This window comes from Cyanistes caeruleus, chromosome 11 (genome assembly GCF_971803275.1).
Source record: "Cyanistes caeruleus chromosome 11, bCyaCae1.hap1.1, whole genome shotgun sequence".
NCBI lineage: Eukaryota > Metazoa > Chordata > Aves > Passeriformes > Paridae > Cyanistes > Cyanistes caeruleus.
Genome location: NC_141711.1, coordinates 3525204 through 3543565, shown reverse-complemented (window position 1 = coordinate 3543565; position 18362 = coordinate 3525204). Strand labels below are relative to the sequence as shown.

The 18362-nt window shown below is 42.2% G+C and overlaps 1 protein-coding gene across 1 annotated transcript in view; it reads left to right on the top strand.

The window, feature by feature from the left end:
- The first annotated feature begins 89 nt into the window (after positions 1–89).
- PPP4R2 (protein phosphatase 4 regulatory subunit 2) overlaps positions 90–18362 on the top strand; it is a 30104-nt gene continuing 11831 nt past the window's right edge. The window contains exons 1-2 of the mRNA XM_023935110.2: positions 90–2690; positions 3383–3464. Coding sequence (XP_023790878.2) covers positions 2249–2690; positions 3383–3464 — 524 coding nt within the window. The 5' untranslated portion in view covers positions 90–2248. The remainder of the gene's footprint in view (positions 2691–3382; positions 3465–18362) is intronic.

The following is an 18362-nucleotide window of genomic DNA, read 5'->3' as shown; positions in this document are numbered from 1 at the left end:
TTAATTCCCTCCTGCGAGGGTTGAACTGTGCACTTGAGGTGCCTTCTCAGGGTTCACACTTTCAAGGAAAGATCTTCCCATTCTGCTCAACACTTCCAAAGGGCACCAGGGTTCCTCACACCTGAGCTCCAGGTGAGAAAACAAGGCTGGTTTTAGTCTGACTGGTTCTGTAGTTTGTGATGTCAGGAAGCTCCTGTCCCAGGGAGATACTGTGAGGAAGGTGTTAAATACAGCTTGGAAAGAAAACTGCCAGGCAGTTTGCCATGGGCTCTTGGCTTAACAGAGACAATCCATGAGGATTTGCTGGGGTCAGTGGCTGAGCCAGGTAAAGCCTGGAATGTTTGTCACATCTGGCTATTCCTTGGGGTTTTTTTGTATCTCCTGTGGGTAATCTTTCACAAGAAACACCAGCTCCCACAAATACCATTTTTCTGTTTTCAGCCTCTTTTTTTAAAGCACTGTGTGTGAGCTGTTCTTGTCTTTCGATACTCCCAAGTCTTCCAGATTTTTTAAAAGCACAATAAAGATTTTTAGTCATTTTCTCAGAGGAGAAAAATAATTTGTCTCGAGGCAGCTGTGATATACTTTAAAGAAAAAAACATTTTCCTACTCTGGATGGTTCAGAGAGACATGATTTTTAGTGTCAAATTATTGTACCCATACTCAGGTTTCTGCAGCTATAAATTTAAACAAACCAAACAAAATCTCTATGCTCCTTTTGTAAATCCTTTGATGTGTATTGATCTACAATATTTTCTGAAGACCTAAGTGGGTCTTGAAGTGTAAGATTGTTCTCATTTTCTTACTGTTTTCACTGGATTCTGCTGCATCTCCCTTGCTTGAATGCTGTATTGAATTGCTACAGATTGTTTCAAAGCACAACAATCAATTTTTGTTCAAACTGGGTGGAAATACCTTGCAAATTGCTGTCACACATCAGTGAAGAGAAACTGCTTTAAGTCAAGTTGGGTCAGGGATCTCTAGATACCTAATCTAAGCTTCATTTTTGAGAGCAGAAGTAGCTGCTGGTCATATACCACAAGTAATTTTAATTATTGATCTGTGTCCAGGGGTTGGACAGCCTATAAGTCTCAAAAATACGTTTTTAAATCTAAAACGTAAATCTTAACAAGGCTTTGTGTAAGTTGAGTGCAAGAAAAAAACCAAAAAAACAGCCTGGATTGTAAAACAGTTTCTCATTGTTCTTTAGTTAGGTGTTTAAACCACCACATCTTCCCCAACGAGGTGATTATTCTTGTTGGGTCTCAGTGAATAATCTACAAACAGGCTGGGAACTGACACAAAATGAAATCATCCTCTCTGTATACATTTTTATTACAAGGTGTGTCAAATACCTTACAAGGAGTAATTACCATTTATATTTCATTAATGAAGCAGCTCAGGTGTGATTGCCTCACCCCTTTGCCTGAGATCTCACAACAAACTGATGATGAAACTACCTACAAGCTTTTTGTGTTCTAGGATTACGTTTAGATATTTCAGTTTTGCAAATGGAAGGAAGAGGTGATTTGCTGTGAATTGCAGTTTTTCCCAGTTAGTAGAGGGGGCTGTGCTAGAGCCTCTCATCTGCTTTTAGCCTCACTTCGTGACCTTGGCTGATGGGTCTGCCAGGGCTTCTCTCCTCAGAGCCAAGTGCTGGCACAGAATGAGCGAGGGGATCATCCCAGGAGCCCAGGGAATGTGTGCCAGGGTGGGAGAGGTGGGACGAGTCTCCTTGAGGAGTCTGAGAGGAGACCTCACTGGGATCTTCAACATCCTCATGAGGGGAAGCGGAGGGGACAGGTACCCATCGCTTCACTCCCATGACCAGGGACAGGACTCGAGGGAATGGCATGAAGTTGTCGGGGAGGTTTGGGCAAAATATTAAGGAAAGATTCGTCCCCCAAGAGGGTGGTGGAGCAACTGGGTGGGGTGGTGGAACCACTGCCCAGGTTCCCCAGGGAATGGTCACCGCCCCAAGACTGCCAGAGCTCCAGGAGTGTTTGGACAATGCTCTCAGGGATGCACTGGGTGGGATTGCTGGGGTGTCCATGCAGGGTCAGCAGCTGGACTGGATCGTGGGCCCCTTCCAATGGAGCATCTTCTGTGATCTTCTTGAGAATAAAAAGACAGGCACGTCCCTGCGCAAACTGGGATTTGGGGTGGCCGGGAGGAGCGCGGTTGCTCTCTGCCTGAAAGCGGGGAGTAAAGTACTCGAGTTCCCTGAGGGGCTGAGGTGCGAAAGGGGATGGCTCCGCGATCCCGAGGATCTGCATGGCGGGGCAGGCATGAGGAGGACGATAACCCGCGGCCGGAAAAGCAGCCCAGAGCCGCCCTCAGACCGTCCCTGCCGCTCAGTGAGAGGACGCTGCGGCCGAGCCTTTCCCGCCGCTTTTCCCGCGCCTTTCCCGCCCCTCCCTCACGGCCACCCGGCCCCGCCCCCTCACGCGGGACCCCATTAGCCCCGCCCCTGCCACGGGACCGCCCATTGGCCCCGCCCCTGGCGGGCGGGGCCGCGGGGCCGCGCACGGGCACGGCGCGGGCGCCATGTTGGAGCGTCGCTGAGCGCGGGGTCTTGTTGAGAGCGCGGCCCGGTCTGCGCGGGACTGGGGCGGGGGAACCGCGCGGAGCCGCGGGGGAATCGCCCGGGCGGATCATGGACGTCGAGAGGCTGCAGGAGGCGCTGAAAGGTGGCGGCGAAGCTGACGGCGGGGGGTGGGGGAGCGGTGTCGCCGCGCTGAGGGGAAGACTGAGGTCCCTCAAACCCTGTGGGGGGAGCGCCCCTCGCTGGGGGCGACGGGTCCCCGCGCTGTGGGGAGGGGGCTGCTCGCTTGGGTGGGCCCGCAGAGTGGGGAGAGCCTGGGGATCGTTGTGTGGAAGTGGAGGGCAGAGCCCCTGATCTCCCTACCCAACGACCCTCGGGGCTGCGTGAGGGGGGATCTCGGGTCGCCCCGGCTGCCGCCCTGGACTCCCCGCTCTGGCCGCCCTTTCTCCCTCATTCCACCCCTTTCCCCCGCATCCCGGCCCCTTACCCCGCATTCCGGCCCAGCCCGGACCTGTCCCCTTCTCCCTCCCCAGCCCTCTCTGTTCTGGGCTCAGCTTGAGGAAATCAGCCTCTTTCTGTGCCGTAGCTGCTCAGAAGAAGTTGCAAATCAACTTTTGCTACTCTGGTGCGTGCGGTTTCTCCGCAGGAAAAATAATAAGTGTTTCCCAGAGCTGGGAAGCTGGTGGAGTTCATGGGAACAGCCGGAGCATTGTGAGAGCACAACAGTGTTCGTGTGGAGGCTGTACTGATAATTGAAGCAAATCGCTAATTATTGTGGATTTTTGTTCTGTCCCGTCTTCTTTTACCATTCTTTTTATGTCGTTCTCATGCCAACAGATTTTGAGAAGAGAGGAAAGAAGGAAGTGTGTCCAATACTGGATCAGTTTCTTTGTCATGTTGCTAAGACTGGAGAGACAATGTAAGTGTGACTGTTTTGGTGGTCCTCAGTTGTGACTTAAAACAATTCTTGAATTTCACCTCAGTGAAATTTCTACCAGAAATCTTTGTTTTGCTTGTAGGTTGCTTCAGTGGGCTAAATAAGCTTTCCTTAGTTCCCATTTAATTTTATGTGGATTAATTTAGTTTCCTGATAGTTTGATCTAAAGAGGAGAGACTTCTCGTATAGGTTTTGCTCTGGGGTGTCTGTCAGGTCTTACTGATCCTGCTCAGCACAATAAAAAAAACCTGTTGCTTTTCCTGGATTTGTAAGAGAGATTCAGGTTTTGTAAGTGGCAAGTTCAGCTGCTGTTGCAATGTCTGCTATACGCTGTTGTATAACTGTTTGCAGTATCTAATTGTGTTATTTACATAAAGATACCAGTGGCTCAGATTGTTTCATTCTGGGCTCTGTAACCATCCTGTGATTGTATCTGGGCGCTGCTGGTGAAGAGGGGACAATCCGGAGGTGCTTTTGCAGACGAGATGTGTGGGAACTGCTCTGAGTTGGCCTCGTTTCTCAGCTGGCGCGGGAGTTTCCCTTCTGCAGCCCTTCCTGTGCGGCTTTCCCGGAGGGTTTCCCAGGAGGTGCGAGGTGGAGGGAGCCGCGCTCCTTCCAGGGATCGGGGCTGGTGACTTCCTTGGTGATCACTATTTGGCAGGAAGGGGAAAGGCTTCCCCGGCTGTGCTGCCGTAGTTTGCTCACTTTCTGGCGCCCAGGCGTCTCCTTGTTTTTGAGGCCTAGTGCCAGACTACGGCTCCAGCTGGGGAGATGTGCTTTTACGAGTGTTTTGTGACCAACCAGTGACCACAGGGGCTTTGTTTGAGTTTCTGGAGTCCCTCGAACTTGTAAGAGGTTTTGGTATTTTCATTTTTTTTTCTTCTTCCTTTTTTTTTTTTTTTTTTTTTTTTTTCTTTTCTGTAGCCTGCTAGTGCTGCTTGGATTAATGGTTTAGAAAGAAAAACAAGTTCTGAAATGTACTTTGCTCTTTGAATAGAAGGCTCATGCTCAGCAGACATACACAGTGGTAATGCTTAATATTTTGGTGTAGTGCTTATTATACAGAAAAAACACACCACAGTAAGCCCATAGTAAAATATGTTTAAAATATTTTTCCTATTCTGAGATATTTCTTCAGGTTGTTTTTACAGTTTCTGCCACAATTATGTATGTTCCAAAGTAATTTTTAAAATGCAATTCTGTAAGGACAAGTTATTGGGAAAATTATTTCCTCTCTGTTTTTATTTTCATTTAGGAAATCCAGGTTTATTTTTTTATTATTTTTATGTTATTTTTACGAACTTAAACCTGAACTGGGATTCTGTCATCTTATATACAGGTCCTGCCTTCTATGTTTCCAGGGTTTTCTTTGTGCTTTTTTTGAGATTTATAGCTATTTTCAGCCTTCTTGAACCTTTCAGTTGCATTAAATTGTTTTTTAACAAGTGTTGGATGTGAACATCAGAAGTGTCTAATATAATCTAGAGATAATCATGGAAATACTGTTTTATAATATTAATTTTGCTTCAGATTATCTACAGAAGTCTGTATTTGTTGATCAAACGTGCTTGCGTGTTCAGTGGTGGGTTATGTATCAAAATATCAGGGAAAAAAAGTGAAAATTAAAATCTCCTGGAAGTCACTTACATGAAGATTGATAATGTGCCTTTTAAGAACTTAATGTATTTTTAAACTGGTAGAGCTTGACCATTGTACAAATATTCTGGAATAGGCAAACCTACCAAATACATGTAAGTTTAAAGTGCTCTAGATAGTCCTTATTTTCACTTATGTAAAAATAACTTTGTGTAATAGAACCTAAACCTGTAATAAATAGGTACTTTAGAATGAGAAGATAAAATACTAGTTTGTAGTGACATTTGATAGGATTTTTACAAAGGTCAGACTATAGTTTAAAAAAAACAAGCAGTGAGGATAGTTTAGTCAGGGGTAATTACACCCATGGTTTGCAGACTTGATTATTGAAAAACAATGGATCTTACTCAGTCACAGCCTGTTCCTAATGTAACAAACAAAAAGTACTGAGGCAAATCAGGGCGAGTGAATGTGAAATATTTTTGCTTTCAGTTGTTAGTTCTAGGAGAGTTATACGGTCTTCTTAGGGGTTCTGTCAGCTTTTTAATGTCATCATGAATACTGATTTTTAGAGGATAAACTGCAGTCTGTGTCCTGCAGTAAATGTTCTCATCCCCCATGTGTTTCCAGACACAGTTGGGGCAGATCTTGGTGACTCAGTAAAATTAGTTTGGAAAGGTAGTGATGAAGTAAATGAAAGTGAGTTTTTAGGTTCTCCTCAAAGCTTGATCATGGCACAGGTAGCTTTCCCAACAGGTGGAAAGCACAGGCTCAGCTAAGGTCACTGGGTACCTCCCTGCCCCCACTTGTTCCAAAGTGCTTATTCATCTGAGGAAGTTTGGAGCAGGTAGGTGCAGGTTTAGGTGAGGCTCTGATCTTCTGGGATTTCTCTGGCAGCAGCCTCGCCTGGTGAAGCCCGTGGGTCACTGTTTCACTTGGGCTGTTGAGCTGCTTCTGCAACTCCGTAGGAAGCTGGGGCTGGAGCTTCTCACAGTCCTGGCTCTTCTGGACAAGGCTCAGCTCCCTGATCCACGTGCTTTGTCCCTGGTAGCTGGTACTTCCAGCTGTAGTGCAACTGGAGAGGCGGTGAAGGGGAGGAACAAAGGGTGAGAGGTGGTAAAGCCACCACTGCAGCTGTGATAAGGCTCTTAGTATCTTTATTGTAATTAGAGGTCTTTTTCTCTTACAAGGGAGGTATGGAACAAGAACATTGCTAATTTTGGTTTTATATCAGTGTTAAGCTTAGTTGTGTTATCAGTGCTGTGCAGTAAAATCCTGATCATACAATAATGTGCGTTCACTTCATCTTTATGAAGTTGAAGTTTACCTCTCATGCAAAGTTAACCATTCACTTAATTGCTGGTGAGATTATGGCCTACGTTTACAAAAGCCAATCTAAACTTCCTGTATTAGAGGGGACAGAAGCAGAAGTCTGCTTGGCTGCTTTGAAATATTTTTGTTTCTTAGCAGTTGCCATGGTAAGACTTAGCCTTAGGTCAAATACAATATAAAGTTCGTTGTTCAACCTTTTTTAAAGTTGTCTTGGATCTTAGGATTTTTTTTTTGCTTTTCAAGAGGAGTAGCATACTCCTCAATTAACCTGACTTTTTATTGAGATACTAACATGGAATTTCATTAGTGAGACCAAGTACAGTCAAGGAAGTTTGTTATAACCTCCTTGTCTCCAGTTTGTAGCAGATCAATGTGACTTGGAACACTGAGGAAAGTGAAGAGAGGGAAAATTTGTTAGTCCTAGTACTTAACTGTATCTGAAAGACCTCTGGAGCGGGATGAGGTTTTGTGCCCTTTTTTTCATAAGAAATACACTTAGCATTTTTTTTGTCTGAAGTAGAAAGAGCTTTAAGGTATTTTTTTTCTGAAGTAGAAAGAGTTTTAAGGAATGGGATGGAAATCAGAGCACTGCAGTACTAGAAGTGAAATGCAACAGTGAAATTTTTTTGTTGTTTCTGAAGAATTCTTAAAAATAGATATGAAGATCACTTTTCAATTGTGATCTTGTGTCCTGTATTTAAAATGTTTTCTCTTGCCTCTTAGGAAATTCTCTTGGGTGTAGAGTCACTCTGCCCCTTCAATAGCAAAATTGTTTTAAACCCTTTTATTTAGGTACTTTACCAAGAAAATTCGATGTGTTGGACTGGAAAGGAAAACTAGATTTTTCTGAAGTGGAAAATAAAACTTAGAAAACTAAAGCAATAAAAAATTTTATGTTGTTGTTTTTTTATGAATTTCCCCCACTCCTGCCCTGAGGCAGGGAACCTATAAAGTGTAGGTTTAATGGCTTACTGTAGTGGAAAGTGTAATGCAGAGGCTTACTGACAGTGAAGGAATCCAGAAAGTAGTGAAGTACCAAAACTGGGGGCAGTGCAGTTCATGGGCAGAAGTGATGAATTGTAAAATCCTTCTAGGCCTAAGTAGAGAACACTGTCCAGGATGTGATGCAGTTACACCGGTTCCTCCCCTTAGTGCAGCATAAACAGCCATTAAAATACATTCCTATTTTATTTCTTCCTGTAATGAAATTCTTTTGGAAGCTCTGAAATGTTAATTTAAACCTCATCTGAGCCTGAAAACAGAAGTTGTTTCTTTGCATATTTCCTTGAGGGCCAATATAAGTGGGTTTTTTTTCAGAGTTTCTTGAGAAGTTTAATTCATGTGATTGTAGGGCAGATCTGGATATCAGTACTATCATCATAGAATAGTTGGAAATGACTTCTGGAGGTGGTCCAGGCAGACCCTGTGCTCAAGGGGAGCTAATTCCAAAGTTAAATGAAATTGATTAGAGCTTTGTGCAGCATTTCTGAAAATCTCCAGTTGTGACAATTGCATAGCCTCAGTTTGGCTCCCTGTTTCACTGTTTAACCCTGTGTGCTGGGAAGAACATGTCCCTTGGAGCATCCTGGGTCCAGTGCCTCTCACCTGCACTTGTGCATTTGGAAAAGAACCTGTTTCCATGTCCCTGGATGCAATTAGCCCTTCACTGGTGAGAGTCAGCAGCTGGATTCCACCAGCAGAGCCTGTGTTCCGGGGGCAGCCGTGCTGCCTTAGCTTCCACAGCAGCCTTGGTGACAGCACGGGCTGCCAGCGCTCAGCTTCCCCTGCTGTGGGCTCTGAGCACCAGCGCTTGTGACTGGGTGTGCTTGGGCTTAGCATCCCCGGCACCAGGAGCACTGCAGCGGAGCCTGATGCTGCACTGGGGCTGCAGCTTTGTAAGGGCAGACTGTGCTGCTGTGCCTTGCTCAGGTTGAACTACAGCGTTCTCTGCTCTTCCCTCCTCAGCAGTCAGTCAGGTGGATCAGGGATGATTTGCCTTTGGTAAATTACATAACTGTAAATGTAAGTTACATAACTGCAGTTCCACCAAAGATAATGGCAAAAATACTTTTGACCTTTTGATGCTGTTTCATGTACCTTATGTAGCAGTGAGCTTTTTTCTTATTACACTTTTAAGGTTTTTTTTGAATCAGTTTAACTTTTCAGTTTGTTTATTACAGCAGTGAAATAATTTGTCAGCTGTAGGAGAGCTAAGTGAAGATACAGTAGCCATGAACTTCTACAGGAATAAGTTTGCATCTCAGTTTAAGTGTTTTATACTCTGAAGGCTTGTATAATATCCTTTCTCTTGTTACAAATGTATAGGTTTTTTTAGCCATATGTTCTCTGGCTTATTTCACATGCTTAAATTTAAATCTACTTTTTTTCCCTAAAGTATGTTCTCTGCTTTTATTCAACGAGCCATTTTCTTGCTTGACATGTGTGTGCTAGCATTTTTTCTGATTTGGAGACAGCTTACTTTCTGGAAATCTCAGTGCCTATTTGGGGAATGTAATTCCTTATGATTTTTTAAAAACATGAAATAAAACAATTCTCAAACTTCTTCCATAATAAGAAGGATCATAATTTTCTGAAAGAAGTTTGTGTGCCTTTGATAGTTTAAGCCTCTTCCATGTTCTCAGTAAAGCAAGACATGTGAATAAACTTCCTTGCGTTGTCCACTGTTATTCCTCAACAGCTCCATTCAGCATCAGGAATTACTCTCCACTAATTCCCATTCGACTGACACTGTTTTCTGTTTCATAATCCACTAATGTCTCAAAGGGACAGCGATCTTTGGTCAAAAAGCTTGCTGATGTACCTTTGTCAACACTAATTTAGCTTCCTTGCTCTTTTACCTCTATTATAAACAAATACTTCTGTACCTGTGAATTGTGTTGCTGTAGTACTTCAGAGCAGTCAGTGGTGATATCGATGAAATCACCTGCTGCTTTGGGAAACACACTGTTGTAGTGTTTTATTTTAAGTGCTGCCACTTCATATCTATTGGGAGTGGGGCTTACAGTATAAAGGTCAGACTTTATCTGCCATTATAAAATGTGTGTGATGAGCTGAGCATAATAAACATTAGTTTCTCTATAGAATACACATGTAAGGAAAGGCAAAAGGCAAACTCTGATTGCAGCACTGAGGTTTTTGGGGTGACTGGACTATTTTAATCAGAGATGTAGCTCTTTGCACCTTCAGATTTGCAGTGTTAGTGTGGCTTCCTTCCCTGTTGATATACACAGTTCGTTCTTGTGATTATTTCCTGATAATCTTTTTGGCAGCCAGTCCATGTCACTTTGCACAGAAAACCTCCCCACCTTGTATTCTATGGTACTTAATACAGTTGCGTGTGTTTCTCATGATCACTTTTACTTATATTCTGTGGTCATCCTTCTCCTCAGGCTCAGTTCTCTGCCGTGCTTGATAGGATTTGTTGTTATCCTCAGGGTTTCTCTTGGTTTGTACCTTCACCTCTCAGTGATGTTGCTGTAGTGGCTGCCTCAGTGTGACCTCTGATATTTTCCAGTGGGCCTCAAATCTCTGTTCTGTCGGGGCTGTGCTTGTTAGTATTTCATCTGAAGGACTTTTCCCAGGCATTTGGGTATTGTTCACTCCATATTATACTTCTCAGAGGCAAGGATGTTTTTCCATTTTGACTTTGTAATTGGTGAGCCTTGATGGCACGTGGGGGGAAGGAACAAGGCAATAGTGCACACAGAAGGAGGAATACAAAGCAGTCTGTTTGACTTGGGGAAGGTGGATTATCAATTTATGGATAAACCAGACTAATGCTGCTTTTCCACGGAGCTGATATGTGTCTGGCAGGTCTCAGCCTTAGAAATAAAACTACTTGGAGACAATGACAAGATTTCCATGATGGCATCACCTGATGATGCTTGGTTTGGAAGTAGCAGGGGAATGTGATGATGCACAAATACCTAATGCCTGTGAATTAAGTCCATGAGGTAGGGTACACCTTGTCATCCCAAGCTTAGCATGTGTCAGGTGAACTGCCTTGTGAAGAAGCCAATTGGGTGGCTTTTATTTTTGGTTTTGGAAGGAACCAGTAACAAGTGCAATTTCTTTGATTCCAGTAGTCCTGCTGTGAGACCTGAGTAGGGGCCTTTGGGTTTTTGGGACGCTGCATCAGGTGGCAAGCACAGGGACTCGCTGCAGCAGAGATCCAGGAGTAGCTGCACAGGGTGCATTTTCCTAATCTGGTTTCCCAGCTTTATTGCTTGATACAGCAAACACCTGATCATATTATCTTAGGGTGGCCTGCAGCTCCTCTGAGGTGACCAGCTCCTCTGACAGTGACAACCACACTTGCTAGAGGAGCTGACACATTTCTTGTGTGGATTTGGTTATTCTGGGCATACTGGTAATACCTGAAGCAACATTGGTGTCCTATATTGCTTTTTACTCTGCTATAAGGAAGTTAATTTTTGAATGAAGAATATTGTAATCTTGTACTTTTTTGTTCTGTGGTCAGTTTTTGACTTCAAAATCAAAGAAAATGAAAGGTACTTGAGTTTGGTTTTAGATAACTGTATTCACAAATGTACTTCCTAGAAGATTTTGGACTGATTTTTTTTTTTTTTCTGTGGGACAGCTGTATTCTGTTAGAGTCAGCTGAATATTTATCAGCAGAGATCAGAATTAGTCCCTTGATGATTACAGATAGTGCTTTAATGTCTTCTTCAGCTGCCTGTTTCCATAACTCAGTCTTAATCTTTGTTGTTCCTGGCAAGAGCAGTAGTAATTTGCAAGCAACAGAGGTGAACACTCACACTACTGAAGTAGATGTAGTTCTGAGGTCTGACAATTTCCCTGGTTCTGGAATGAGCTCATTGCTCATTGCTCCCAAGGAGAGCAAAACTGGATTTAGGCTGACAACGATCAGCGAGTGGAAATGGAAAAACACCTCCTGTGCTTGTAGGAAATACCAGTTTTTCCTCCTTTGAACTCTTCAATATACTTTTAATTAAAGTGAAAGGTAAGACGAGGTAAAATCCTACTGAAGATAAAATGTGAGAGTGTTTAATTTTACATGAGTTATCAGGTGAAAGAAAACAGGACGCTCCCCCAGGACGAGTGCTTTGCCAGTGTTTTCCTAACAGGGGCACACTCTGTAGCCAGGCACAGTGTTCCAGGAAATTCACCCCACCTGGAGCACCTCAGCTTTTAAAATTGATTGCTCACTTAGAAACACTCATAAAGGATCTAGCACTTGCTTAAGGCTTTGATTTGATGTTAGGTCGAGGCGTTTTTCTGCTTGCCAGAAGCATGTGAGAATCCAGCCTCCATTGGTGTACAGGGGATTTTACTGTTCAAATCTGTTGTCATTGTTTGGAATTTCCCTTGCTAATCTGCATTGTGTGAATGGTGAAAATAGCAGCAGTGTGCAAAATCATGACACTAAAATGAATTGCATCAAAATACTGTTAAACTAAAGCACAAGAAATAGAAAAATCAGTTTAAAATGCAAAGAATATTTGGCACAAGAGTGGAATTAGGTGAGAAATGTTCTTTTACCTGATAAGTGAGTGTTGCTGCTTAAAGAAATGGCTCAGCCCTCTACTAGTCACATCTGACTCTGCCTTATCTGCAGCATTAATTTTGTGGTTAGATCAGTGATCTGCCTCACCTCCCTGCGAGTGGGATCACAGGAATGTGTGGGAGCAGCAGAGCAGGCTTGCCTCTTTTGGTGTAGACCAAGGACAAGGTTAAGTGTGTGGTGGGCCAGCACCCTCCTGCTCTACACTGGGATGAGATCTCTGTGGGAACCTCAGCATGGCTCACCTTCCTATTAGTGGGAGTTCAGTGCTGCAGTTTTTTATGCCAGAAATTTTCAGTGTTATTTTCTGAAAAAATTGAAATCCATTTCTTTACCATTGAGCACACCTGTTTAAGAAGCAATCTGTTTATATCACAAATAATGAAACAGTAATTCCTGTACGAAAGCTAACGTGTCAAATGGCAGCAAGTTCGGGTTTTTTCATTTGCTGGTCCAAAAATGCTGGGAATTGTCTTACAGGCAGTTCTTCAGGTTTTTAGCTTGTGCACCCTTTCTGTATAACTGTGTTATGTCCAGGTATCTTTGTTTATAGCCACTGCATAAATCTCAAATTTGGATGTGCTAGATACGGTAAGGATTGATACAAAACCATGGCAGAAAAGGTGGAGAGAGTAGAACAGAGATATCAGAGGGAAGAGCTGAGCGTGGCCTCTGTCTCCTTCTCCCACAGGCCTGCAGTTCCTGGGTTTCCTGTGCAGCTGCAGCTCCCTTGGAGCTGGAGAGGATCCCTGGATGCTGTTCTGAGTGCTGAGGCACTGCCAGGGAGTGGGACAGGACAGGCAGGGGGGCCAGGACAAGCACAGGGACAGGACAGATAGTCCAGGCAGGGGGACAGGATGGGCAGTCTGGGCAGGTTCCAGGCACTGCCTCCTGTTGTTGCTCTTTGCCCAGCCTGGGGGAAGGGAGCCTGGAGCTCCTCATGCCTGGAATGAGTTCCCTGCTCCCTGGTAGCAGACACGGGCCTTGGATTTGAGCAGGCATATTCCATCTAGTTCTCAATATTCCTGTTGGATATGTTTTGTATCGAGGCTGTGGAAGGGCATGCTGGAAAATTTGCTGCCTTGCCAGGGGTTTGAATTGGGTATGTGATTGCTGAGTGCACTTCATTTTCTCTGCCTTTTCACTTCCAAATAGTTCTGGAGATCCCATTGATAGACCAGAATAGAAAAGGAATTAACTTGTTTTGGATGAAACTTTAATTTTGCCTTTGACAGCCTGGGGAGATTATTGTGTCTTAGAGTATATCTTCATCTCCAGTGAGATCTAGAACAAGGCACAAGAGAAAAGAAACAGTTACTAAAGTTGGCAAGTTACTTCAGCTCACTACACCTGTTTCCTACTAGCAGGTCTCTGTGTGAGTGTCATGTAAGTCAGCAAAAACTGGGGGAGCAGAGGTAATACCAGTGACTCACATCTCTTGTTCCATGTTATGTGACTCCCTCAGAGATTGTCCTCTGGTTCTTTCCTTGTGTGTTCTGAAGACATTGCCTTAAAGTCAGTTTAGCTGGACATAGTGTTTGCATCCTAAACATAATAATTTGGTGTTATGTTTGATTTTTGTTTGTGGTTTGTTTTGTTATTTGTTGTTGTTGTTGTTTGGGTTTTTTTGTTATTTCTGCTTGTCATAGAGCCAATAGTAGGAGAAGTGTGGGGAGGGAAATACTTCCTTTTACTAAGTTTTGATATTTCTTTTATGGCCTGTTCAATGAACAGAATCAATAGTAGATCTACTTTGGTTTCATTTTATGTTCTGTGTGGTATTCAGCATCTCTCCAAAACAGATGGCATCCTCTTAAAATTTAAATCAAGTAATTTTGTAATGAACTTAAACACTGTGAAATCTGAAGACAGACATCCCACCAGGACTCCTGGGACTCTTCATGTTTTAAGTACATAGCTGGGTCTCTGGAAGCTTAACATCTCTTCAATATAATGTTTTTCTTAATTAAACCTGTAATCTGTAAGGCAATTCCAGACAGATTTATAGAATAATTGCAGTACTTTCGTTTCAGGAGTTAGCCTTGTTTCAGGCACTCTGAATTCTTCCTCCAGTTCTTCAGTCAATTTTAGGTTTTGTCCTGCTTTGCTTCAATGGGTCTTACTGGAGTTTGAACCTTAAAATCTTTAGAGTTTGTCTGAAATGTATGAGCCATATGTACTCCCTAAGGGTTCTTCTGATGTTTTATGACAGTTTTTAAAAAGGGAGATGAGTAAGTCAGTGGAGTTGTCTTCTGCACTTCTGGGGACTTGGCAGCCCAACCTCCCCTCGTGTCCAAGTCATGTGTTGGTGTAGTGATGCATTCTTACACCAAAGCCTTGCAGTGCTAAATAAATATGTGAGAGGGAACCATATAATTTGCTCAACATGGATAATTTTCCCTTAAAACTAGTAGGGATTTTTATTTTTGTCAGGTCTTGCCCAAACAGCACTGTTAAATGTTTCATGGTTTTTGTTCTTCTGGTTTACACCTTATCTCCCAAAGTGACGATACCATGTGGCAAAGGAGTGAGATATAAAAACTTGTCCAATGGTCAGAAGAAAATCTCAGTTAATTCTCTGACACACAATAGTACAGATACTTGAGCAGGTTCTCCTCCTCTCCTATAACATTGTGGTAAATGAGAAAGCTGCTTTCACAGTTTCTCCAGGACAAGCATTTTGCATAAGCAGGAGATAAGGGAATGGGGGGGGGGGGGATGTCTTTACACTCTGGGAATGATATGATTAGATTATTTCCATGTAAAATGCAATTTTGTTTGGATATGCATGTTTGGAAGGATGAATCCTATGCAAATCATTATAGTAGAGATGAAGTCATTCTTTGCAAGCAACTTTGTACTACTAATTCTTTGAAATCAAGGCATTGAATCAAATTGCTTGCCCTGCTTTCTGTCTGAGGTGGCCTGTTCCCTGCTGAAGATGCTGTTCATCAAGTAGAATTAGTGCATTTCTAAACTTGGTTGATGTTGCTTGGCAAATTCTGTTGATCTGTAGTAATGGATTAGTTCCAAGAGCAAATCATGTAATTCAAGTACAGGTGTGAAATAGATTGATTGCTTTTATTAAAGAACGGAGCTATTTAGGATTGTGTTCTTCTGTGGCTCTGCTCTGACAATGTTAGATTGTGTCTAAATTAATCTCTTCTTTTTGTTGCTGTTTTTTATTATTCTTCCCTGTGCAGGGGAGATATTTTTGCTGCTTCATCAGCTCTCAGTGACTCAGTGTGTTACTGTTGCACTGTTCCGCCTGTTGAGTTTCCCATCCCTCCTTTGTGGCTTTCCTCTTAGAGTTTACATTTCTTATCTTCACCTACTAATTTTGATCCCATTCTGGGGTTTTATGTAGTTCTGTGTGGGATTTTTTGAAAAAAAAAAAAATCATTAGTGTTTTTTTGCATAGTCTGCAATTTAATTTAATTTCTACGTGCTCATTTCATGTCTCATGTCTTCCCTCACCCTCTCCTAGCCTTTTGTCACATTGTCTCTCTAATTATATGTAAATCTTCTCAGAACTTGCTGATGTTCCTTGTAGGATTGGCTGTTTGGTCAGGTGCTGTCTGCTTTCCTGATTGACTTTGAAAACACAACTGGGTGTCTTCAAACACTGAAATCTCTTCCATCCATTTTTCTCTTATGTTTAATGAAATTGCACGGTCAGGGACTGCGCTGGGGTACAATATTAGGGTGTTAAACATCATCTCATAGCTTGAAGCACATTATTAGCATGTATAAAATGTTGAAGTGAGGTAGAAGGACTGAATTGTTGGACTCTGTGTGATCTTCCATACTCTCATTTGTTGCTTGACTTTTAAAGTTGCTTTTTAAGAAAGCAATTAAATTTTTGAGTTAAACTACCAGCATTTATGTCTGTCCTGGGAACACTTGCAATGGGTGGTGTCTGTATGGATACAGGCTGTAGTTCTGAAGTGCTGTGGTTGATTGCTTCTCTTCAGCCATTCCTTTGCCTTCAAGTTTTCTTCTTGTTAGGTGCTTTTTACTTGAAATCAGTTTCTTCCTCTTGATTTTTTGTATGCCAGAGGAAATAATTTAGGTTGATAAAAGGGAAGGATGGTGCAGGAGCTGGTGGGAGGGAAGCAGAGGACTCTTAGGGTAAGCTGGCATTTTTTTCCTAAAAAATTGGATTTGAAGCATATGTGGAACTCCAGGCTCATTAGCCCAGGAGAGCTCTTTGTACAGGTACATTTACACAGGGTGACCCAGATATTGTAGTGAAAGGTGCCTTGATGTACAGAAAAAGTATACAACTACAAAGCCATCATTCTCTAGAATGAAAGTACACTGAACTAAAACATCTTGGGATCAGGTAATTTTTTTTTAAGTATTATTTTTGAAGGTGTTGTTTCAGATCATGCAGCGTTCTCAGTAACTTTTTTCTTTGAGTAGCTCTAAAAGCTCTCAAAGTTGCTGATACAAATTCCCAAGCTAGTGTAGTGGACAGGAAGAGCATGATTTGGAAGAAAAGGCTGATTATGTGTAATGCTGAGTGGGAAGAGCAAGTATTTATAAACAAGGCTGCACTGAAAAAAGTATGAACAGTATTTTCTCCATGGAATTTCTTCAATTTCTTATTCTTACAGAACTTAAGATATTTATTAGTTATTTTCCAGTGTATAAAACTTAATAAGATTGTACATAAAGCAGAGAGTAGAAGAATTTTCTTTTGCTTCTGTTTGGCTCTTGATCTAACTATAGAAGGCATTGACCAAACTTTTCTTTTGGTTTTGGGTTCTCACATTGTGTAACAAAGCAGAGAAAATAGAGGCTTATCTCAGGAAGCTTGTGATACATGTGGAATATTTTTCTTTTCCTGAAAAACAGATATTTGGCACTTGTTTGTCTCTTCTTTGTCTGTCTGTCTAAGTAACCAGTGTTTCAGTGAGTGAGAATAACTTAAAATTTCTAGAGGTGTAGATAAAGACTGCTTTGATAGCTAGTAGATATGTGACTTCTAATCTTAATTTTATATTGCCAAGCAGTTCAACCCATTGTTATGAAGGAACTGGTTTTCTCTATGGATGAGACACGTGAGTTTGTAAAGCTCAACTGATGCCAGCTTGGACGTGTCACTTTCATAGACTGGTAAAACAGGAAAGGTGGCTTGGCTCTTGTGATGCTTTTGATCAATTCCACTAAGTAAATGGGAACTGAGAAAATCTTACCGTCTCTGCAGAAACAAGTTTGATTTATTTGGTCAGAAATGAGTTCAACAACACTGATGTCAGGAGCTGCACAGAACAGCTGTGTTTATTGTTGGACTTACAGTTCTGTCTGAGATTGCGCTGAATGTATCAGCGGCCTTTGAGCAGTTCAGCTTTCCAACAGTGCTGGGAAAACCTGCTGGAGAAACACAGTGAGTGTCTGAGCAGCAAGGCTGTGCTGAGCCCCTTCTGCTGTGGTTTCACAGCTTCTAGCAATGGCTTGCTGGGTTGATTGAAGCTGGTGTTGCTGTGTCTGGGTTAACTATGGTCACTCTTGTGATTGTAAGATGAGTTTATCCTTAAACTCTCCTGCCTCTGTATGTGACCTGTCCTGTGTTACCTAGTGAGCAGTGATTTAGCAAGTGGTTTGGAATGCAGGTTGAGAGATGCTTTCTATGTCAGTAGTTCAATGTGTTGCAAATGTAAGTTCTTAGTCTTTTTTATAATGGGAAAAATACTAATTAAAATTTTTAGTTTAAAATCCAAGTGATAGTTTTCTCAACTTCTCGATATGGGCAAAATATTACAATCGTTGTTTTCTGTAGTTTCAGCAACATAAAGGAGCTGGTGGGTCCTGCTTTCAGAGTAGATTGCCATTTTAAACCTCATGTTGATTTATTTCAAACAATGATGGGTTAATAGTCTGTGAAAAGATAAGTGCTACTATTTAGCAAGAAGTAAGTAACAATGAAAACAAAGAACATCTCAAGTTTTAAAGTGTGGAAATATATCCAAATTTGGTTGTCAAAGAATGTTTAGAATAGTAGTGGAATCCCCTTTCATGAGGCAAGTAAAGCTCTTGGGGATGTTCTGTGGGGAGTAATCCTGCACTGTCATGGGGTTATTTACTGTGGTTTTGGTGTGTTTATGTAGTAAATCTGTGATTTGTTACTAACAGTTTGCTTTCATGGTGGTAATGCTGCAGAATTGTACAGCTTTTTAATTTAATGTTTTTGATAGTAATGCTTGATATTGTACATTGGAACATTATAGTATTCTGCTTTGGGTGTAGAATGCTGATTGGAAGCAATCCAGCAAGACTCAGTGGTGCTCTTTAATCTATGCCATTCCCTGTTGGGACCTTGAAGTTTATTTATTAATTATTATTATTATTATTCATTAAGTCCTGTGATTCTTCCTGTTGTG